Genomic DNA, 24,229 nt, shown 5'->3' on the forward strand with positions numbered 1-24,229 from the left:
CTCTAAAATATATTTTAAAATACGTACAGGCTTTTCTGTGGCTCTCAGCACTGTAGTATCTAAACCTCTCTCATATATTAATGAGTTTATCCTCACAACATGCCTGAGAGTTCAGGGAGCATTATCCTCATTTTACAGATTATTATTATTATTACTACTACTATGCTTAATGGTCTGTACTCCCACGTATCTAGAAGCCCCAGTCAGGGAACTGGACCCCATTGTCTTCAGCACTGTCCCCACATTGAACAAAAAGATAGTCCCTGCCCAAAGATTTTACAATCTAACTAAAGAGGGAATTGAGGCCACAGAGATTAAGTGGCTTCACTAAAATCACATAGAATGTCTGTGGCTGAGGAGGGACTTGAACCCAGATTCCCAAGCCCCAGTTCAGTAATTTAGTCACAAGATGGTTCTTTCTTTTTTCTTTCTTTCTAAGGTACCTATTGCCTTAGCATGTCAGAGCCAGAGAGCAGTAATGAATACAAAGCATAACTTGTCCCAAAAGGGGTTTTCCTCCCTTCTTTCCCCATATTCAATGGAACATGTGGATTCATTTTATCTTTTAAGTTCCTAGGGAAAGGCTGTATCGAGAGGGTGGGGTTTATATTTAGATCCAATCAAAGCAGGTTTAGTTTCAGTCTTCTCTCCTCTGGCAGGGAGTTTCATAACGGGGGTCCCAATGCTGAAAATGCTCCGCCCTTTCACAGCCTGGGTTTTAAGTTTGATACCAGGTGTTTCCAGCTGCATCATATCTGTGGAGTGCAACTGTCTCTGACGGTTGTGGAGGATGACGCAGTCTCCAAGGCTGTGGATTAAGGCCTAGGAAAATAAGGGAAATATACCTTTTAAACTTCTAGTTAATTAGGCCGAAATAATTCTTTCCAGGGAAGCCTGGTGAAGGGAGTGTTAATTGCCATGATTATTAATCAGGGCTCCAGTATGAACCCCAAACACTAGAAAGTATAGAGAGTATGTCTGTGCCTCCAGCAGAGGCTTTTTCAACTTCTATGCAACCTCTGAAGTGCCAGAAATCCCATTACATGAAGCCCTTGAAGTGGCTTAATGTGAACTTTTTATTCCCATTGTTCTCCAGTTCACATGTTACGAATTTTCATCTTCCTGCTTCCTTCTTGTCAGAGGACAAGACTTTGACAATATGGATTTTATTGTGCTCTCCCCTGCATCCCACTACTGCCCCTTGTCAATAGCAGAGAGGCCTGACACCACGCGAGCTAAAAACAGGAAATGACTATTCACTAAACACAAAGGCTTATAGATTTGTGCCTAACAGATTATTCCTAAGGGGACTCTTTAGGTGCTGCCCTATATCTCTTCCAGTAGAAAACCAGATACCTTCCAGTGTACCCAATACAAATCAGTACATGCACTGTCTGGGGCAGGTGTACTATATAAAGATAGCCTCTTACTCTTCTCACATTCACAAGCACTATTTTTCATACCAGCTGCCTCTTAAACTCTCAGTTAAGATGGTGATTAGTGGTGGTGGTGGGGTGTCACAGTGGGAGCTTTCTTAAGAAGAAAAGGCTTTGATTGAGCCAATGAAAGCTGTTGCCAAGGAACCAGATGCTATGAACACACCACTCCAGCAGTGTAAGAATACAAACCATGTGAGTGCTGGACTGAGTGCATTTGGTGGTTGAGGCCTGAAAGATATCGTTAACTCTTTCAGTACCTGGCAGAGCTCACACAATGGATCAGGAAGGTGGTAGTCTGTTAGAAAAATGTGTGAAGTGCCCAAGCATTTGCCAGTATCTCCCTATTAGACCATACTGAGCCAAAAGAACAAAAAGGGGAAAACTTAACACCTCCAGAACTAAACACTGACTGACAGTGTTTAAAAAACAAAAATAAACCATACATGATTAGGCAACTTCTCTTCAAAACAACATTTAATTTTAAACAGATATAAACAGTAGAGGGAACAATCAAATAAATCTAGAGATAACCCTATCCCATTAATAACCGTGTTTATGTAAAAGGTGTTCCACATTAGCTCTGATATTACAGTGTGTTCACAACTCAGTTCCCCTGCAAGAGGAATAGAATAGCTTGGAGTCAGCTTTTCCCAGATCTGGCTTGGGTTCCAACACAAATGTTACCAATTTGAATTTTTATCTGATCACTTGCCAATTTGTTTCTAAGTTGGCTTTCCACTCTGATTACTAGACAATCCTGTATGATATTGATTGTATATTTTTCTTAATGTAAATTCCGCAGTGCTCTGCTGCCTGCACAGTAAAACACAGCTGAAGGCTTTAATTAAAAATCATGCCTACCATATGTCAAACCAGAAGTACTAATACTAAACTAACATGATGGTTCGGAAACCAAAGCTTTTTCAAACGCAGGAGCCTTACTACCCCATTTGGAAGCCGTTACCTTTTGAAGACTGGATAGTTTGGGGTGTGGCAATGCTTGGACACAGACATTTTCAAAGGCATGGGCCTGATTGCATTATTGTCTCGTCCTATTGCTTCAGCAGCACCAAAGGGCAGCAAAGATTCTGGACATCAGGAGCCACTGGAGAACTCCTTTGGTGCAGGGGGATCCTCAACTGCAAAGAGGCAGCAGCTCTACTCAGTCCCCAGCATACGGTGCCGGTGGCTTGGGGAAGAGGGGCATAAGCTATAGCCACATTATGCTCCATCTGCTGGAAAGCCCCCCTCATAACCCTAGCCATCTGGATGTAAGTTAGAGTAGCCCTTGGACCACACTAACTTACTCCAGGGTTTCAGCATGACCTTGGTTGGCCCAAGAAAAAGGGCGCAAAACGAAAGTGGTTTAAAGTTCACTCCCATTCCTGCACCTAGCAGAGTTTGGCAGGAACAGAGAATCAAGCCCTACATATTCACAACAGAAAACTCACCGCTGTAACTGACACTAAGCATCCCTCTTATTGGCAGTCTCATCAGAGAGACCAAGGAGTGCATGGGTATAATAATTTTGTTACTTTCTCACCCTTAGAAATTGGTGGGGAAACTTTTCCTGCAGTTGCCTGGGCTATTACCTATGTACGCAGTGTTACTGTAGCCATGTTGGTCCCAGAATATTAGAGAGACAAGGTGGGTGAGGTAATATCTTTTATTGGACCAACTTCTGTTGGTGGGAAAGACAAACTTTTGAGCTTACACAGAGCTCTTCTTTAGGTCTTCAGCATATGCTTTGAGGAGAAAGTCTGGGATACACACCTTAGCACACTGAAAAACCACCTTCACGAAACAAGAACACTCCACCAGAGAAGTAGATCATATTGTGCATTGGGCTACCCAAATACTCTGAGAGACCCTGCTTCATATACAAGGGGTGGGGGAGAAACAACAACTCTGCATGCACACCCCTAATTGTCATCTACCACCCCACACAGGAACCCATACAGGGTATCCTTTAACAATTGCAACGCATACACAGCATGGGGACCACATCCTGAAAAAAATCTTTTTTGATCCCCATCTTCTGGCCTTCAAATAACTCCCCAACCTTGCCAAGCTCATCATCAGAAGCAAGATCCCCCAAAACCAGGACCTACCAACTCAAAGCAGTATCAAGCAGACATCTCTCCACTGCTATGATGATCAATACCTCCCACAACACACCTTTCAAGATATATGGGTCCTACACATGCCTATGACATCATGTGGTATATCTCATCTAGTGTACTAAATGCTCCAGTAAAATCTATGTGGGTGAAATGAGAAAATCACTACACTCTCAAATGACCTCACACATTAAAATGATAAAACACCATATCACCTGTGGGTGAACACTTTCCACAAAACAATTACTCCCTATCTAATCTCTCAGTCCTCATTCTCTAAGGAAACCTGCACACCACTTTCAAAAGACAAGCCTGGGAACTTAAATTCATAACTGTGCTAGACACCAAAAATCATGGATTTAATAAAGACACTGGATTTATGACTCATTACAACAATCTGTAACTCACTAACCCTCCTTTCTCGTACAACGGGCAGAGGTTTTAACGGCCCACTTCACCTTGCATGGTCTCTTGAAACGTGTAAACTCCTTATCTGTTCCATCTTGCGTTTAGCTGAGACACCTTTCCCAGACCTGAAGAAGAGCTCTTTCTGTGAAAGCGCGAAAGCTTATTTCTTTCACCAACAAAAGATTATTACCTCAATCACCTTGTCTCCCTAATATAACCTGGGACTAACACGGCTACAATAACACCACAACCTGCAATTCACTTGAAAGAAATAAAACTTGTTTAAAGAAACTAAAAGGTGGCTAACTCTGCAATAACCATGGTCCAGAGGGGAGAAATTGCACATAATTTGGGCAAAGAAAGAAATACATGGCATCATCCATTTTATTGCTACAAGCCCTTCAAGACTAGAAATCCCACTCTCACTGGACTAAGAACAGAAGAACCCACAGGATTCAAGAAACTACACACATTGGTTCTGATTCTTTACTGCCTTACACCTTGTGAATGTGTGGTAATGTACACTAGTGCAAATGGGGGTAAAACACTACTCGATCAGCATGGTAACATTTCACCCGTTTTGCATTGACTTTGTACAAGTGTAAATGACTAAGTTAGTGAAGCATCAGGCCTATTCTCTTGAAGGTACTGAACATTAAACACAGAGGTCCAAAAACATCCCTGGTTTAACTCCCTTGAAGATGACTGAGTTAGACTTGGGATGAATTTGGCCTCAACATCTTACACTCAAGCCACAAAGCAAGAGGCAGTCAGTGTAGTGAATGAAGCAATAGTTTGTTATGCAAGAGCAGGGACCACAAAAAGGCATATATGGTTTCAAAAGTAGTAAATACTTCATTAGGGATAGCTAAACACACAAGAGTCAGCATTGCTTGTGAGATTAGTGAGGCCTACAATATTAACTCTTAAAAAAAAGCACGAGGAGTACTTGTGGAACCTTAGAGACTAACAAATTTATTTGGGCATAAGCTTTCGTGGGCTAAATCCACTTCATCAGTTGCATGCAGTAGAAAATACAGTAGGAAGAGATATATATACACAGAGATCATGAAAAAATGGGGGTTGCCATATCAACTCTAAAGAGAGTAATCAATTAAGGTGGGCTATTATCATCAGGAGAAAAAAAACTTTTGTAGTGATAATCAGGATGGCCCATTTCAAACAGTTGACAAGAAGGTGTGAGTAACAGTAGGGGAAAAATTAGCATGGGGAAATAGTTTTTAGTTTGTGTAATGACTTATCCACTCCCAGTCTTTATTCAAGCCTAATTTAATCGTGTCCAGTTTTCAAATTAATTCCAGTTCTACAGTTTCTCATTGGAGTCTGGTTTTGAAGTTTTTTTGTTGAAGAATTGCGACTTTTAGGTCTGTAATTGAGTGTCCAGGGAGGTTGAAGTGTTATCCGACTGGTTTTTGAATGTTATAATTCTTGACGTCTGCTTTGTGTCCATTTATTCTTTTGCATAGAGACTGTCCGGTTTGGCCAATGTACATGGCAGAGGGGCATTGCTGGCACATTGGTAGATGTGCAGGTGAACGACGCCCGGATGGTGTGGCTGATGTGATTAGGTCCTATGATGATGTCCCCTGAATAGATATGTGGACAGAGTTGGCAACGGGCTTTGTTGCAAGGATAGGTTCCTGGGTTAGTGTTTTGTTGTGTGGTGTGTGGTTGCTGGTGAGTATTTGCTTCAGGTTGTGGGGTTGTCTGTAAGCAAGGACTGGCCTGTCTCCCAAGATCTGTGAGAGTGAGGGATCATCCTTCCGGATAGGTTGTAGATCCTTGATGATGCGCTGGAGAGGTTTTAGTTGGGGGCTGAAGGTGACGGCTAGTGGCGTTCTGTCATTCATCACACAGGGAAGCAGAATCCCCTTCACTTCCTATTAATAACTATTGCATGGCCACATTGTACGTCTGTTGCAGGGATAGACCAGCCTTTTAAGCAGCGGTATATAGAAAGCATATTGCAGTACTAAAAAGTACACTTTGCATTTATTTAGCACTTTTACATCCCAAAGGATTCCCAAGTGCTTTACCAGCTATGGGCCGAACCCTGAGGTCCTAATTCAGTTGCTCTTCTGTCCTGATTCTAAAAAGGTCCCTGTTGTAGTCAGTGGGACTTACCTGGGTACGGTCTAACTAAATAGTGAGTAAAGACCTCAAGATTTGAGATATTATATGTATAAACACACACACATACATGTACAAAGATCACTGCACCCATTCCTACTTCACATCATCTGTATGGTGGAATACAACCATTTTACAGTGTTTAAAATAGCTATGTAATCCTTGTTTTTAAATAAAGTGTTTAAAAAATAACAGTGAACAGCAACAGTGCACAACCGTTTAGGTTAGGAAGTAAAGAATACCATATCTACTTGAATTTCAATAGGCAGAATATAATTATCCAAGTAAGAATTTGGCAGCATGTCAGAGCTAAGAGCTGTCTCATAAAGAGATTTGAGAGGCAGTAGCTATGTTGAACGAGGGTTAGGGCAGTATTGCTTGGGGGGGGGGGGGGGGGGGAATTTTTCACATCCCCTAGTGTCATAGTTATACCAAAGTAAGTTTGTAATGTGGAACTTGGCCCTAGTATCACAAAGACATTACAGATGCATTATAGTTATCAGGTCAGAGAGTGAGATGAAAGGTTGAACATGGCTATCAGCCTTCCACAATATTCTAATCTGCTCTCAAAATTTAGCAAATGTCAGAATTAAGGTTCCCTGTGCAATCTTAATACGGCCACCATCTGGGTATGCAATGCCACAGGATGGAACTGCTCTGGGGATGAATCAGGGTTGTGCGGCAAAGGAGACTTATCTGCAGGACCTCTGCTTCGTTTGTTGCAGAAGTTGGAAGGTGTGTAGAGAATAAGACAGGGACTGCAGGACAAGAAAGAATGGTCTCATGGGTAAGGCAGTTGAATGCTGCCTTGGTGAATTGGATTCTATCCCTGCTTCTGCCATGGCATTCCTATGTGAAGCTGGGCAAGTCACTTACTGCATACTTTTCACAGATGGTCAGTAATTGTGTGTGTTTCTGAGTGCCTGACTTGAGGCCGTGGGGGGCTGATTTGCAGAAGTGCTGAGCAATCACTGCTGCAAGTGAAGTCAAGAGGAGCTGTGATTTGAACATCAAAAGTGCTATATAATGCTAACTACTTTGAAAAATCAGGTCTTATGAGTCTCAGACTGGGCACCCAAAATCAGTGAATGCTTTTGACCTTAATCTCCATGTGCCTCAGTTCCTCCTCTGTAAAATGGTGATAATGCTACCCCCTCATCTCACAGGGGTGTTGCGAAGCACTCACACACTATAGTGATGAGCCCCATAGAAAAGACCATGAGAAAACATTAAAAATTCTGCCTTCAGATCAGGGTTCCACAGTGTTCAGTAAATAAGGCCTGAGACCTCACACTGAGCAATAAGAAAAGAAAATATTGCATAGCTTCTCATTAAGTGAGCACCATCCATTCTCTGAATTGTATAAGCCAGTGGTCCTGTGAAAAAAAACAGCACGAGATCATGTAATTAAAAGACTGTATCATAACATATACATGCAAGGGGTTGGAATTAACAATGTACAGGCAACCTTAATTTTGTCATTTCTTAACTTTCGAGTGCTTGACTTTGCAACTTGAATAATGTTCTTTTCACGTTCTTTTCAATGTTCTTTTTGCGTACAATTTCCTAGGCTTGTAAAAAGGCAAACTGAAAAAAACAAAAATTCCATCATGTGGCATCATATTGACATCCACATGGGTAATCAGCAGAGTTGGAATCTTTAAATCCACTGCCCAGACCTCTGCCACTAGAGCTAACAGGGTAACTGATAGCAGTAGTAGTTTGTCATCCTCTGTGTGGGCTGGTTCTACAGAGGAAGGGACACTTTGCCAGTGGATATCACAGATATTTGCTGACAGCAGAGGAATTGTGAGACTCAGGAAGCTTGAGTTCCATTCCAGGTTCTGGAGGGGCTGTTCATTAGTGAGCACAGACACATATGCCCATTCCGCGCAAGCTTCTGCCTCAATTACGGTGACCAGATAGCAAGTGTGAAAAATTGGGGCCCTTTTTTGTGTGTGTGGGTGTATATTAGACAAAGCGTCTAATATCGAGACCGTCCCAATAATATTGGGACGTCCGGTCACGCTAGCCTCAACCCGTCCATTCTGTCCCTGTTCCAGTCCTGTCTCTTTCCCACCCTTGGCTCTCAGTTCCAGTCCTGTTCCCCTCACCTAATCAATTCCTGTCTCCACTCCTCAGGCTTCTCATCCCAGTCACCTCTCTTTGCTCAGTTAGTTAGTTCCCTCCCTCCCCCCCCCGTCTTTTCATTCACTCTGTCTCTCTCCCCCACCCTAGCCCACCTGTAGCCTCTCCCCCAGCCACATTCACTATCCCCATGGGTTTCCAATCCCAATCTCCCTCCACGGTCTCCTCGTCCAGCCTCAGCGTCCTCTGCTGACTCCTTGTCCCACTCTCTCAATCCTCTCCCCACATCTGGCTCCTCATCTAATCTTTCTCCCCTCACTCGCTGGCTCCTTCCCCCTGCCCCACAGGTTCTCAGTCCCAGACTCCTTCTCCTTCTAGTCCCAGTCTGCCCCTAGGCTCCTCACCTGATCTCAACTACAGTTTTTCAAAGGCTACATTGGGCAGATTTTCACAAGAATTGCAAAAGGCACATCCCTGACACAAATGCCACCTTTCTGTCAAATTTGAAGTAACCATTCCAAGGCAACAGGCTCTAGAGACTCTCAAAGAACATTTTTCACTAGCCTCATTCTCTGAAACAGGTCAACTGTTTTGGCCGAAATGATAATGAATAAATAAATAAACAATCCAGCCAGAGGCAGAAATCCAGAGAGCAAACTTTCAGCCCAAATGGTTAGTTTGTGAAAGTTATAAGCAATGAAAATAGTCTCTTATAATGGAAAGTGGTGACCAATCTTCATAGGCAGCGCTATCAGGCCATGCTTCCTTTTTGAAAGATGCAACTTCATCCAGTCGGAATCAAGTGTGTCATTCTAAGTATATGCTTTGAGTACTGCAGATACCTTAGCTTCAATGAAGGACAAGATAGTTGTTTTTTCCAAGGCAATCTCTTGGGAAAGTCATTATCTCAGTGAGACAGAGGCACTCTGGTGTAAACTGAAAAGATACTCAGAGCTCTGTAGAGCTACAGATTATGAATCTGCTACACCATTGCATTACTCGGAATTTCTATTGCTGTAACTTAATAGAGTTTAAATAAATGGAGTTACACGGGCATAACACTGGTATAACACATTGGAAAATCCCATCTCTAATTTAAAAAAAATATTCCTTTTAGATTTAAAGTGACCATCAATGTCTATTAGAAAAATTCTAATCACAAACACAAAGACTTTTGATACCAGAGGTTAGGTAAATATAGACCCCTCTTACTTCATTAATTGATGTTTATAAAGCACTTGGGAGAGCCATGGATGAAAACTGCTATAGAAGGACAAAGCAGGAAATTAATCACAAGGTTTGGATCTGAATTCAGATACAGATTCTGATCCAAATCTGAATTTTCCCAATGTATTTTGTGTCCTGAAGTATGGAACCACATCTGGATCTAGGACCAAAATTATCCCAAGTTTGGGAAGATTTGCATCTGGTGTTCCAGTGCAGACTTGTGTCTATTACCATTCTGCCCTGGAATGGTCCACTTCTGCTTGTTCAGGAAAGCTGATCTTCTGTTTGAAGGCTTATTTGATTTGTATACTTTCTATTGCTGTTTGTATACTGTAAAGCTCTTTGAGCACATGTTGCATGAAAGGCACTATATAAAATGAAGGTGAAAGTAGAAGGGCTGTAGCCAGCTGTAAATCTTTCTACAGGGCAGCAGGGGGCACTTCTACAAGATTGATGCTGAAGTGCAGTTGACACAATATACTGGTTTCAGGACGAACTGGATTATCCAGAGTGCATGTCCCATTAATACAAGCAGAAAATGTTTTTATCAAATGGTTACTCCCTTCCCTCTTGTTCCTCCTGAAAGCTCAAGGCAAATTAGGTAGTTTAGCAAACAAGTTAAAGAAACAGAAACTTGCACCTGTATGAAAGATAAAGAAGTTAAGGATTTGCGCGCAGACCCAAAGCAGACAGATCACAAAGCAGGGAAAATGTCATCTCAGTTTTGATCGAAAGATTGGATTCTCAGCCTGGGCTCATGAACAGATCTGGGAGGCACACAACTCTTCTCTGTTTTATGGCTAGTTGGGAGGTTGATCCTGAAACCTTTTTCTGTTGTAATACAGGATCACTGTATGGAAAAGGTTGAGAACCAGAGATGTAGAGTCATCAGAGCCCTGCACAGACACAAGTATGGGGGTAATGAGCATTACACTAAATGACCCAGGTATTGGTCTCTTTCAGCTCTAACAATTCTGTGTCTCTATTAACACCAGAGTTACAAATGATGGAGGTTTGGGGGTTGCTGGGAAGAAAAAATAAAGCAGCTGTTGGAAGGATGATGTCATTCCTTCAGCTAGGAGTGATTATTGCACGGCAGCACATCCTTGAAATCTGAGCCTGGCCCTTTGAATATCTCTGCTCTTTCACACTCCCTTGCTGGTTTAAGGAACTTAATTTCCTTTTGCTGCCATAGCGACAGACAAACAACCTCTGATCACAATAAAAAGGATGGTTGTGTTTCACAAATCCCTAGATGTACCAAAGCAACCAGAACAGAAGAAACAACAAGTGCACAGAACAGGCAGGAGAAAAGTAACTTGACTCCACTTAGAACTGTGAAGGAGACTGAGGACTCCGGAAACCCAGAGAGGCTTTTCTGCTATTCGGAGCTGCGCATTAAGGAAGAGCTGATCTATAAATTACCATATTTCATAACAAAGATCTTGTTTACAAAGCTCACTTGCAGACTACTCTGATAATAAGTTTACAGTTTTAGAGGCAAGATGAAAGGTCACTAAGGAAAAATGCCCAGTCTCTCCCTATTAAGCCGTGGCACTGGACAGGTGGTCAAAAAACCCCAGGAGAAATTGGAGGTGCACTTTGAACCAGAGGTGAGTCCTGGTTACAAAAGTGCAGCAAACAAACCATTATGGATTGTACGGTAATTTTCTGTTCTGTGATTTTAACTAACATTGAAATAACTGTTATGGAGACAGAATTTTTTTCAGTGATGTCTTATTTGTTGTTGAAATTAAAATGCCTTAGTAACCTAAGAAGTATGCATGCCTGCTGTAATTCAAACTGGAGAATCTTGAACCAGAATGTTTGGCAAGCAAGTTAAAGAAATAGAAACTTGCACCTAGAGGTCCAGAGGAAAGAACCTAAATATAAAGAAATAGATTCTTCAGGGGATATCCTTATTGTTTGGTTTTGTTTTTTGTTGAATATTAGACCAATCGGTTACTAGGCATACACATCGGTTCTGGGATCTGCATGGAGTTGTTGTGAATCAGAATCACAGAGCTGAAGTTTACTGTGCTGCTTTTAAATAATATTTTGTTTAGCTTATAGAAATTGCACAGTCCAAAGCAATTTTACAGCAGTTAAAATTATAGATTCACTTAGCTAAAAATATATACTTAAGAGTTATAGTTAAAACAGTGAATTCTTATCACCGATCTTATGCCATAAAGCATTTTATATAATGGCACTTAGACTTCAGAATTACCTTAGTGTAACCAACTGCAAATCAGATTTTTTTTTTTTTAAGGAGTGTGGGTCAATCTAATCTAATCTCAGTTACACTGGGATAATTCCACTGAAAGCAGTTGAGTTACTCAAGGTTTGCACCAGTGTAATGGAAATCAAAATCTGTCCCAAATTCTCATCTCATTTACAACAGCCCAGTTTCATTTACATCAGTAGATTTGGACCAGAGTGTAGGAGGAGAGAATTGGCCTTGTTTGTATGTTAAGTCATCTTACTAGCATGGAGTAGCTGGGGCCTGCCATTTAAATTCTCGACAGTACACACCATGGGAACCAAGGGTAGTTATTAGTGAGAGTAATTATCATCATATCATGAAATTTTATGTAATTGAGAAGCAAACAATGGTACTGTAGCTTTAAGTCAAGAAGAGCATGTGAATGCATCTATTAATAGAACAATTTGGAAACTTCTGACTAATTTGAGATTGTCTAATGAATCTCACCCACCAGGTCAGTGTTTTTCCTAGGGAGACTGTTACATGGCTACGTTCCACGTCTTTCTTCATGGTCTATGACCACTAATACATCAGAACCCACTCTAAGTACCTCATTCAAAGAAATACCAAGTCTGTCTACCTTACTTACCTATGCTATTTCTAAGACACCCATCACAGTAGTATTTGAGTGCAGTGGACAGTATCTCAGGGTAAAAAGAGTAGGGTCTGAAGATTCAAAGTAGATTATCATACTCTTTATTATAAAATGTTCTGCATTGCCAGCCAGCACACTGAAAAGACTCAAAAAGTATTTGAGACAGAGCCCATCCTTGAAGAAAGCCTTGTCAGACCACCTTACAGTTACTGTGCACAGTACTACTCTGCTTTACAAACTGATCAATAAAGGCTTCTAAGAGTAACAGAAGATTGAAGAGAGATTTTAAAAAAGAGGAAGCTGTTTGGGGTAGGAACAAGGTCTTCAGATCTGTTCACAGAGCATCCAACACAGTGGGGCCCTGATCCTGATTTGGGCCTCTGATGTTAGGCAATATTAATAATTATTATTATTTCTATTATGATAGCAATAATAGGCCCTAATCTGGGATCAGAGCCCCATTGTGCTAGACATTAAGAATGCTAGACACACAAAATGCTAAAACAGCCCATGCCACAAAGAAATTATATTATTATTTTAATGATAATACAGAAAGAGAAGGCATTAAGAACATAAATAGACAATGAATTGCAATCGTTTTTAATTATTAAAGAAATCTGGTAAGTTAGTTTTTACATTTGAAAACCATTAATTTACTACTGGAAAAAAACTGTTTTGGCATAACGAACTGCCCTCTCATCCTAATGGATTTGGAGGTCTGATTTAGTAAAATTAACATAGTTCACAATATGGTTTTAATCCAGACCCTCATTTTGGAGAGTCTTTAAAAAATTGGATGGTATGTTATATTAAGGATCAATGTGAACACTGACTTTAGAATTTAAGATTATCAACTAACACTCATCACTTTTCTTAGCACAATAAGTACTCTGATATAAATTTCACTATTTAAGGTATGTAAACACGCTAAGAAAAACTTTTTGTGCTGAATCATAGAAGTTAGAGATGAAAAAGTCGTAGTAGTTCATCCAGCCCAAGCTCCTTGTCAATACAGGATAGTCCCCTATAGTACATTTGATAGTGTTTGTGTCTAATCTGGTATGAAATATCTGAAGCAATGGATTACCATTGCTTGAGCCCATTCTACAGCCCAATAGATCTGTTGGTCATAAGAACATAGGAAAGACCATACTGGGTCAGACCAAAGGTCCACCTAGCCCAGTACCCTGTCTTCCGACAGTGGCCAGTGCCAGGTGCCCCCGAAGGGAATAAATAGAACAGGTAATAATCAAGTGATCCATCCCCTGCCGCCCACTCCCAGCTTTTGGCAAACAGAGGTTAGGAACACCATTCCTGCGCATCCTGGCTAATAGCCATTGATGGACCTATCCTTCATGAATATATCTAGTTCTTTTTTGTTATAATCTGTTATAGTCTTGGCCTTTACAAAATCCTCTGGCAAGAAGTTCCACAGGTTGACTGTGCGTTGAGTGAAGGAATACTTCCTTTTGTTTGTTTTAAATCTGCTGCCTATTAATTTCATTTGATGACCCCTAGTTCTTGTGTTATGAGAAGGAGTAAATAATACTTCCTTATTTACTTTCTCCATGATTTTATAGACCTCTATTATATCCCTTCTTAATTGTCTCTTTTCCAAGCTGAAAAGTCCCAATCTTATTAAACTCTCTTCATACAGAAGCTGTTCCATACCCCTAATAATTTTTGTTCCCTTTTCTGAACCTTTTCCAATTCCAGTATATCTTTTTTGAGATGGGACGGCCACATCTGCACAAAGTATTCAAGATGTGGACATACCATGGATTTATATAGAGGCAATATTATATTTTCTGTCTTATTATCTATTCCTTTCTTAATGATTCCCAACATTCTGTTAGGTTTTTTGACTGCCGCTGCACATTGGGTGGATGTTTTCAGAGAACTATCCAAGATCACTCTCTTGACTGGTAAAAGCTAATTTAGACCCCATCATTTCATATGTATAGTTGGGATAATGTTTTCCAACGTGCATTACTTTGCATTTATCGCCATTGAATTTCATCTGCCATTTTGTTGCCCACTCACCCAGTTTTGAGAGATCCCTTTATAGCTCGTCGCAGTTTGTTTTGGAATTAATTATCTCAGTAGTTTTGTATCATCTGCAAATTTTGCCACCTCACTGTTTACCCCTTCTTCCAGATCATTTATGAATATGTTGAATAGTATTCGTCCTAGTACAGACCCCTGGGGGACACCACTATTTACCTCTCTCCATTCTGAAAACTGACCATTTATTCCTACCCTTTGTTCCCTATCTTTTAACCAGTTACCAATCCACGAGAGGACTTTTCCTCTTATCCCATGACAGCTTACTTTGCTTAAAAGCCTTTGATGAGGGACCTTGTCAAAGGGTTTCTGAAAATCTGAGTACACTATATCTACTGGATCCCCCTTGTCCTCATGTTTGTGGACCCCTCAAAGAATTCTAGTAGATTGGTGAGGCATGATTTCCCTTTACAAAAACCATGCCGACTCTTCCCCAACAAGTTATGTTCACCTGTGTGTTTGACAATTCTGTTCTTTCCCATAGTTCCAACCAGTTTGCCCGGTACTGAAGTCAGGCTTACTGGCCTGTAATTGCCGGGGTCTCCTCTAGAGGAGCCCTTTTAAAAAATTGGTGTCACATTAACTATTCTCCAGTCATTTGGTACAAAAACTGATTTAAATGATAGGTTACAGATCACAGTTAGTAGTTCTGCAATTTCACGTTTGAATTATTTCAGGACTCTTGGGTGAATACCATCTGGTCCTGGTGACTTATTGTTTAATTTATCAATTTGTTCCAAAACCTCCTCTAATGACACCTCAATCTGGGACAAAAAGAAAAGGAGTACTTGTGACACCTTAGAGACTAACCAATTTATTTGAGCATAAGCTTTCGTGCGCTACAGCTCACTTCATCGGATGCATACTGTGGAAAGTGTAGAAGATCTTTTTATGCACACAAAGCATATACACATGCCGAGGCTGAGAAAGGTTATTTCCCCCCAACCCCCAAAGTCTATCCTATCTTTTGATTTTTTCCATGCTAGGATTATCTGAACTGGAAGTCTCATGAAGGTTATTGCCATGTCAGCAGATTCCTGAATGAGAGGCAGTTTATGAAGGGCTGCTGGGGTTTGTATCTTCCTAAAACCTACAGCACAAAAACTGGTGCGCTGGTTCTCTACTCTGAAGATTTAGCACAGCCATCATGGAAACAAAGAGGAGGGAGGCGTGGCCAGCAAGGCCTCAGACACAGAAGGAATAAGCTACAGATTGAACTGCACACGCTCCAAGATTTGACAAGAGCCATTTTGGCATATGGAGGCAGACAGGTAAGAGCACACAGGATGGTTCTTTCACTACCAGAATTGAGACTACATGAGATCCCTTAAAATGCTAATCCTGCTTTTCTAGATTAACACCTTGGGATTCCAGGAGTCCTGATAATGTATTTTTTTTTACTGAAGAAAGCAAGCTCCTAATAGGATAAAACTGGATTCTGTATTCAAGCAAATACACAAGCAACATCTTGTTCTTCTCCTCTTCCCTTTAAGCACTCTCTGGTATATTTACATATGGGTTTCAATTTTACATGCTCCAGTTTTAGGGGCTTAAAAGGGGTTTAAGTGATCACTAGGCCTCGTGTGGGCCCTCTATACAGGGTGAATCTCACCCTTCTGTAACTCAGTACAGAAGGCAGCGGTAGCCCTTTCCCTACAGCCAACTTGGGGTGAAATCCTGGCTCCATTAAAGTCAACTGGAGTTTTGCCATTGGACTTCAATGGAGACAGGATTTCACTCCTGGGGTTGGTCCCAAACAGCCTTGGTGAGGGTCAAGTCTCCCCTGTTTACATAAAAGTGGGAAAATTTTCATGCTAAAATGACATTTTTCATCCTTGACCTCAAAAAGAAAGTGTTGCTCATCTGTCAGCCAACCATTCTCATGCCACATGATCATAATCACATAAACTCTTATGTTTCGCAAGCTATGGTATACATCGCAAACTATTACATGATATTATTTTATACTCTACTTGTGAACATCACTAAGCTCCACCCATACCAATGACATGATTCTTTCTATGTTGTAGTAACTAAAACCCTACTTCAAAGGGGAAGACATGGAGTGAGATTTTTAAGAAGACAAAGACATAGTATCTAACCATAACAAAACACATGATGGTGCGAGGTACCATATAGTTATTATTGCCACTTGTCTGGGAAGACTTGCATAACTTTATCTTGGCTCCACTGCTTATGAAGTAATGAGCTCATCCCAGATTTGTAGCAACTTTTTTTACAACATCCCTCATCACCACATATTCCATATATATATATTATATATACACACAATGATCTGTATATGGAGAGATGTCTGTGTATGACAGTAAGTCCTCAAATTTAATTCACATCTGATGTACTACTTTGCTGATGACACAGCTTCCTAGTAAGTGAAAGTGAATATAAAACATCAGGGATCTTCACCCAACATCATGTAGTCTCATACTCGCTGTCAAATACATATATATCATCTAATCGTCATTATAAGAAGAGTCAGAGCTGACTAAATGTTTTAAGAGACAAGCCTATGCAGTGGTTGTCCCTGTCATATATTCTGCTATAAAGATCAGTGCCAGAGACTGAAAGTTTCATACATGGGGTTAGATTGTGTCCCTGGGCACCCAAGGCATGGATAGTGAATGCAAAAAGAGCCTGCCCTCCACAGCTGTGCCCCGGCTCAGGGACCGTCACTATCCTGGTCAGTGCACTCCTGGCATGAGACATGAACTATGACTCTATTACATGGTTGCCCACTTTATACATGCTGGGCCAGATCCTCAGCTGTGCCAGAGCAGCATCTGGTATAGCTGTGAGGGTTCTGTGAAAATATGACTTTGTGCCACCTCTGTGGTTCCCTGATCCTGGGGTCACCAGAGGACTGCTCAGCCCCAGCATAACAATGCAGGTTGGGGCTGCTGCAAGTTGCACTTGGCTGCCTATGGCCCCCAGGGGCCATTCTAACAGCTAAAAACTGCTGGAGTGAAGGGGCACTCTAGCCATGGCCTCTTCCCTGCCCATTCCCATTAAACCCTAGTCTGGCTCTATACCATCAGGGCCTTCCCCTCTAGTGGGAATCCTCAGGAGGCCTATTAAACTGGCTTTTTAGCCCCTTTCCGCTACTGGGTGCAAACGGGCCAGGGTGGGGCCAGGGCTCTGGTTCACAGTTCACAATTCGTTTAATAAAGTGCAAGCAAGTTGCAGAAGTGCATTTTTAGGGAGAGAGGAATGATGTGTTGGTGGAGGCTTGTTGAATAGATTTTGGAAGGGTGCCCTGAGTGTCAGGGATGGTGGGGAGGAAGAAGAAGACACAGCACCTTGCAGAGCCAGTTCTATACATTCTGACTACCATCAGTAATAACAGCACAGAATCCAGCCTTCACAATAGCTAGCACAAAGTTAGGCCTGATGTTAAGAAGTGTTGAGTGCTCACTTCTCCCTCGAAAGTCAATGGGAGCTGCAGGTATTCAGCGCTTCTGAAAAATCAGGCTCTGATTAGTAAATATTTCCTGCAAAACAGCATCAGAAGGCAGCATTTAATCCTTAGTTGAGGAATGAAATACTTAAGAGAACTACTTCTCCAGGAAGACTATGTCTCTGCATTTCCCTAGCCAGTGTGTTAGACCAGTCTCCTCAAGTTCTTCTTCTGATCCCTTTTCTCCCTGATTTTCAGTCTACCCACAGATGTATTTAGTTTTGTTTTACAATAACTTGTACCTTTTAATAACATGAACTTCGTGCTAATGGAAAGGTGGCAACTGAAAAACGTCATTCTCTGAAAAAAGAAAAGGAGTACTTGTGGCACCTTCGAGACTAACAAATTTATTTGAGCATAAAAGCTTTCATGGGCTACAGCCCACTTCATCGGCTGCATAGAATGGAACATATAGTAAGAAGATACATACATATACATACAGAGAAGGTGGAAGTTGCCATACAAACTGTAAGAAGCTAATTAATTAAGATGAGCTATTATCAACAGGAGAAAAAAACTTTTGTAGTGATAATCAAGATGGCCCATTTAGACAGTTGACAAGAAGGTGTGAGGATACTTAACATGTGGAAATAGATTCAATATGTGTAATGACCCAGCCACTCCCAGTCTCTATTCAAACCCAAGTTAATGGTATCTAGTTTGCATATTAATTCAAGCTCAGCAGTTTCTCGTTGGAGTCTGTTTTTGAAACTTTTCTGTTGCAAAATTGCCACCCTTAAGTCTTTTACTGAGTGGCCAGAGAGGTTGAAGTGTTCTCCTACCAGTTTTTGAATGTTATGATTCCTGATGTCAGATTTGTGTCCATTTATTCTTTTGTGTAGAGACTGTCTGGTTTGGCCAATGTACATGGCAGAGGGGCATTACTGGCACATGATGGCATATATCATATTGGTAGATGTGCAGGCGAACGAGCCCCCTGATGGTGTGGCTAATGTGATTAGGTCCTTTGATGGTGTCACTTGAATAAATATGTTCTGTGGTGACCTAGAATCCTACTTTTGACATCTCCGACTCAAAGAATATTTCCAACACACCTCTGAACAACATACTAACCCACAGAATCCTTCCTACCAACACTAGAAAAAGAAGGATTCTGCGTGGACTCCTCATGAAGGTCGAAACAACAGACTGGACTTCTACATAGATTGCTTCAATCGACGTGCACTGGCTGAAATTGTGGAAAAGCAGCATCACTTGCCCCATAACCTCAGCCGTGCTGAACACAACACTATCAACAGCTTCAGGAACAACTCGGACATCATAATAAAAAAGGCTGACAAAGGAAGTGCTGTTGTCATCATGAATAAGTTGGAATATGAACAAGAGGCTGCTAGGCAGCACTCTAACTCCAGATTCTACAGGCCATTATCCTCTGATCCCACTGAGGATTACCAAAAGAAACTACATCATCTCCTCAAGAAACTCCCTGAACAAGAACAGGAACAGATCTGTGCAGACACATGCCTAGAACCCCAACCAGGGGTATTCTATTTGCTACCCAAGATCCATAAACCTGGAAATTCTGGATGCCCCATCATCTCAGGTATTGGCACCCTAACAGCAGGATTGTCTGGCTATGTAGACTCTCTCCTCAGGCCCTACGCTACCAGCACTCCCAGCTATCTTCGAGACACCACTGACTTTCTGAGGAAACTACAATTCTTTGATGATCTTCCAGAAAACACCATCCTGGCCACTATGGATGTAGAAGCCCTCTACACCAATATTCCACAAAAAGTTGGACTACAAGCCATCAGGAACAGTATCCCCGATAATGTCATGGCAAACCTGGTGGCTGACCTTTGTGACTTTGTCCTCACCCACAGCTATTTCACATTTGGGGACAATATATACCTTCAAGTCAGCGGCACTGCTATGGGTACCCGCATGGCCCCACAGTATGCCAACATTTTTATGGCTGACTTAGAACAACGCTTCCTTAGCTCTCGTCCCCTAATGCCCCTGCTCTACTTGCGCTACATTGATGACATCTTCATCATCTGGACCCATGGAAAAGAAGCCCTTGAGGAATTCCACCATGATTTCAACAATGTCCATCCCACCATCAACCTCAGCCTAGACCAATCCACACAAGCGGTCCATTTCCTGAACACTACTATGCTAATAAGCAGTGGTAACATAAACACTACCCTGTACCGGAAACCTACTGACCGCTATACTTACCTACATGCCTCCAGCTTCCATCCAGGACACACCACATGATCCATTGTCTACAGCCAAGCTAAGATACAACTGCATTTGCTCCAATCCCTCAGACAGAGACAAACATCTACAAGATCTCTATCAAGCATTCTTACAACTACAATATTCACCTGCTGAAGTGAAAAAACAGATTGACAGAGCCAGAAGAGTACCCAGAAGTCACCTACTACAGGACAGGCCCAATAAAGAAAATAACAGAATGCCACTAGCTGTCACCTTCATCTGGGCCATCTTGATTATCACTACAAAAGTTTTTTTCTCCTGCTGATAATAGCTCATCTTAATTAATTAGCCTCTTACAGTTTGTATGGCAACTTCCACCTTCTCTGCATGTATATATATGTATCTTCTTACTATATGTTCCATTCTATGCAGCCGATGAAGTGGGCTGTAGCCCACAAAAGCTTATGCTCTAATAAATTTGTTAGTGTCTAAGGTGCCACAAGTACTCCTGTGCTTTTTGCGGCTACTCTGAAACCTGCCATTTTAAAATGAGTGTGTATAGGCCATGCATGAGGGGCCAGAACCTTGTCTTCAGCCTTTCTGTGCCACCTCACCGTTGATTATTGTTTGTATTAGGTAGCACCTAGAAGCCCCAACCAAACTCAGGGCCAGCTCTGCCAGGCACTGTACAAACACAGACTGAGACAGTCTCTGCCCCCAAAAGTTTACAGTCTAAACAGTCAAGACAGAGAGAAAGGAAGTGTCTTTGTCATTTTATACAGATGAGGAACAGATGGCCCAGAAAGGCCAAGTGGCTTGCCCAAGGTCACACAGGGAGTCCGTGGCAGAGCTGGGCATTAAACCCAGCCCTTCTGAGTCCCAATTCAGTGTCTTAAGCACAAATCCAATCTTTCCCTCCAGTTTATAGCCAGAGTCACGCCAGCAGCTCAGGAGGAAGCAGGAGGGAACTCACAGAAGTTCTAGTATCATTTGTGGCAACCCAGGTGCCTCTATCCCCAACAAACACCAACTCAGGAATTCTCCCAAAATTCTGGGGAACCCATGGCCACTGGCTTTGTAGACCCCAACAAGCACCTCATGGCAGCTGTGGTGAGGACAGTCATGAACAGGAAAGATCACTGCCACTAACCTTCCAGCCAAGAGATTTTCATGGTTAGAACAGCTAGAAACTTCTCTGTTGCAAAATTAAATCTGCAATTATTAGCCTTGCCATTTAAAGGATCTCCTGCTCCTGCTCCCCATCCTCTTCCACAAAAAAAGTCAACGCCGGGGCTTGCAGGCTAGCTCTGGAGAGAGTAGTGTTTAGTGTTCACTCTTATTCCAAGCTTGAACTCTCTGCTGTGTCTGTCAACAATTATGCAAATGATCTACTGTACACTAGGAACTGGACCAAGAACACTAATTCATTTCACACCCATAACTGAATAGACATCAGTTAGTAGCAACTTTCAGTCACTATCTTTCTGACACAGATTCGAACCAGCAACCTACATGTGGGGAGATCCAGATCCCATTTACCAATATCATGACTACCATCCAGTCCCTATTACATTCTATTTTAAATCTATAGCTACCATAAATATACAACAAATGTGTGCAGCCATTCCAATGTTAATGTAATTGTAATGTACAAATAGAGAAAAAAGTGAAGACTCCAAATTATTAATCACATTTTGCAAAAAATGTTTAGTTGCTTCAATAGTTGCCTCATGGACATCTAGAGGGTTTTTTTTTTTGACAAATCTTGCTTAATAATTATCTGAATTGCAGTAGCATTTAGAAACCATATTCCCATTGTAAAGGAATTGTACAAACACATGATAAAAAGATAGTCTCTGCCCCCGCAAAGACTGTATGCTCTTATAATCTCGTTTTATATAACATGTATTTATGAAATTATTTTCATTATATGCAACACATATACACATAGTCTCTAAAAAGCCAAATGCCAAAGCTTAATAACTTAAGTAAGTAAAACTTTAGGAGACACCTCAAATACTTCAGCTCTACTGCAGTAGCAAAGTGTAGATAGTAAGAACAATTATTTAAACAATTTGTCTGATTAAAATATTAAAATGATCTCAGAAACAAAGAATTCTGTACAAAGTACATTCAGAAACCTGGAAATAATCCCAAGTAATGACCCTCCCAACCCTAAATTTACAGTTAAAATATTAATCCAACTTCTCTGTTTATGATCTGAGAATTTAACTTTAGATATAAGAGTGCATACTGATGACCCCAATTAAATATTTGGAAAAGTCCCAGGAATTTCAACCCATGCATATTCATGAATGAACATTTTGCACACTCCTAATTATGGGACTGTTTTGTTTTTTTTTTAATTACTTCAGTAGCAGCATTTATGTCAGAAGAGCAGCCCTATTTTAGCTCCATCACATCAGAGTGAAGATATCCTTTAGGGATCAAAAGTGAGCTCTTTAAAAGAGACAGCCTTCAATACATCTTCTGAACCAGCATCTGAACTAATGAGGAAGACCTCAGTCCAATCAAGGTAGCTCTTGCCTAATGCATCCAGCATTTGGGAATAGATTAAGCTGGTTGTAATGGTCTGTGATATAGCTTTCCCTTTAAAACCCCTGGGATACCATTAATAAATATTGGCCGTCCCATAAGGAATCCACACTTCTGGAGTCAAGGCAAAACATCCTAAATGAAATCGCTGCCTACTGTGTCATCATGATCTACATCAGTGAAACCAGGCAGGACAGTCAAAGATTAAAAGAAGAGAAAATGAATACTGCTGTGACCAGACACATGAAATCCTATGCTGACTGCCGCAAACAATTAGCATTGAGCAGGGATATTTTCAGGCATTTGCAAATCATGTGGCCACAGGAGGTCCGAGGAAATGAGGTTGGGATCAACCCATCATGCTATCCTCAGCCATAACAACGCACTATTATTGAAACAGAGTTATGAGCCATCCTAGTAGTGAAAATTGCTCATTTTCGTAACCACCCTTGAGACAGATTTAATTTTTTTCTGTTGTAAATTAAGGAGCCAGCCAGTATCTTGTGGTTAATGCTTTGCTCTATAATAGGGGAGACCTGAGTAAAAGCTTTCCGTCACCAAACCAGCAGGAGATAGGAACAGCATGCAGGCCACATGTTCAGTCCCTTTGAGGAAGGGGGCAGCTCTTGTCAGTCTGCTACAACCCTTCTGGATAATGTAGGTGTGGTGTTGAAGGAGACAGCACTGTTGGACTCCAAAGGAAGGCCCATCGTGCCCTCTTTATTCAGAAGGTAGATCACTAAAAAAGTAGAGTTTGGGAGCAGTGTTTGTGGGTGATGGGTGGTTAATAGTGGTCCTCAGAGCTCCAGGAGCACATGGAGAATTCCTGTGCAAACTGAATTAGGCAGAGCAGGGATTTAAACCTGGATCTCCCACATCCCAGGTGAGTGCCCTCAAGCATCACGTTACTGGCTATTCGGGGGTCTCCCAACTCACACGTTTTCACACAAAGTTTTGGTTTTGATGAACTGGCATTTTCCAACAAAAAACATTTAATCAAGACATTCTCAACCAGCACTAACTATAACTAGGGCCCTACCAAATTCATGGCCATGAAAAACGGGTCAGAGACCGTGAAATCTGGTCTTTTGTGTGCTTTTACCCTGTACTATACAGATTTCATGGGGGAGACCAGCGTCTCTCAAATTGGGGGTCCTGACCCAAAAGGGAATTACAGGGGGGCCACAAGGTTATTTTGGGGATTGCAGTATTGCCACCCTCACTTCTGCGCTGCCTTCAGAGCTGGGTTGCCAGAGAGTGGCAATACCGTGCCATGCCACCCTTACTTCTACGTTGCTGCCTGCAGAGCTGGGTGGCTGGAGAGTGGTGGCTACTGGGCAGCAGCAGCGCAGAAGTAAGGGTGGCAATACCATACCAGGCCACCCTTCCTTCTGCGCTGCTGCTGGCTGCGGCTCTGCCTTCAGAGCTGGGGTCCTGGCCGGCAGCCGCCGCTCTCAGTAGCAGTACAGAAGTAAGAGTAGCAGTAGCGCAACTTCCCCTACAATAATCTCGTGACCCCCCCATAACACACAACTCCTTTTTGGGTCAGGACCCCTACAGTTACAACACGGTGAAATTTCCAAATGCTACAAGTGAGGTTCTAGCCTGCAAATGCGTGTGGTTTATTTACTCTGGAGGAAGAGCTGTGCAGAGGAG

At 41.7% G+C, this 24,229-nt stretch overlaps 1 protein-coding gene across 7 annotated transcripts in view; it reads left to right on the forward strand.

Moving 5' to 3' along the window:
• The first annotated feature begins 10,580 nt into the window (after nt 1-10,580).
• Nucleotides 10,581-24,229, forward strand: part of KIAA2012 (KIAA2012 ortholog) — a 102,581-nt gene continuing 88,932 nt past the window's right edge. For 6 of the 7 annotated variants that reach the window (XM_037912282.2, XM_037912285.2, XM_043524737.1 and 3 more), the window contains exons 1-2: nt 10,583-11,046; nt 15,345-15,629. In XM_037912282.2, coding sequence (XP_037768210.1) covers nt 10,960-11,046; nt 15,345-15,629 — 372 coding nt within the window. In that variant the 5' untranslated portion in view covers nt 10,583-10,959. Of the gene's footprint in view, nt 11,047-15,344; nt 15,630-24,229 lie in introns of all 7 variants that reach the window. The other variant, XM_043524738.1, reaches the window with a different exon arrangement.

The sequence above is a fragment of the Chelonia mydas genome, chromosome 11, assembly GCF_015237465.2.
Source record: "Chelonia mydas isolate rCheMyd1 chromosome 11, rCheMyd1.pri.v2, whole genome shotgun sequence".
Taxonomy (NCBI): domain Eukaryota; kingdom Metazoa; phylum Chordata; order Testudines; family Cheloniidae; genus Chelonia; species Chelonia mydas.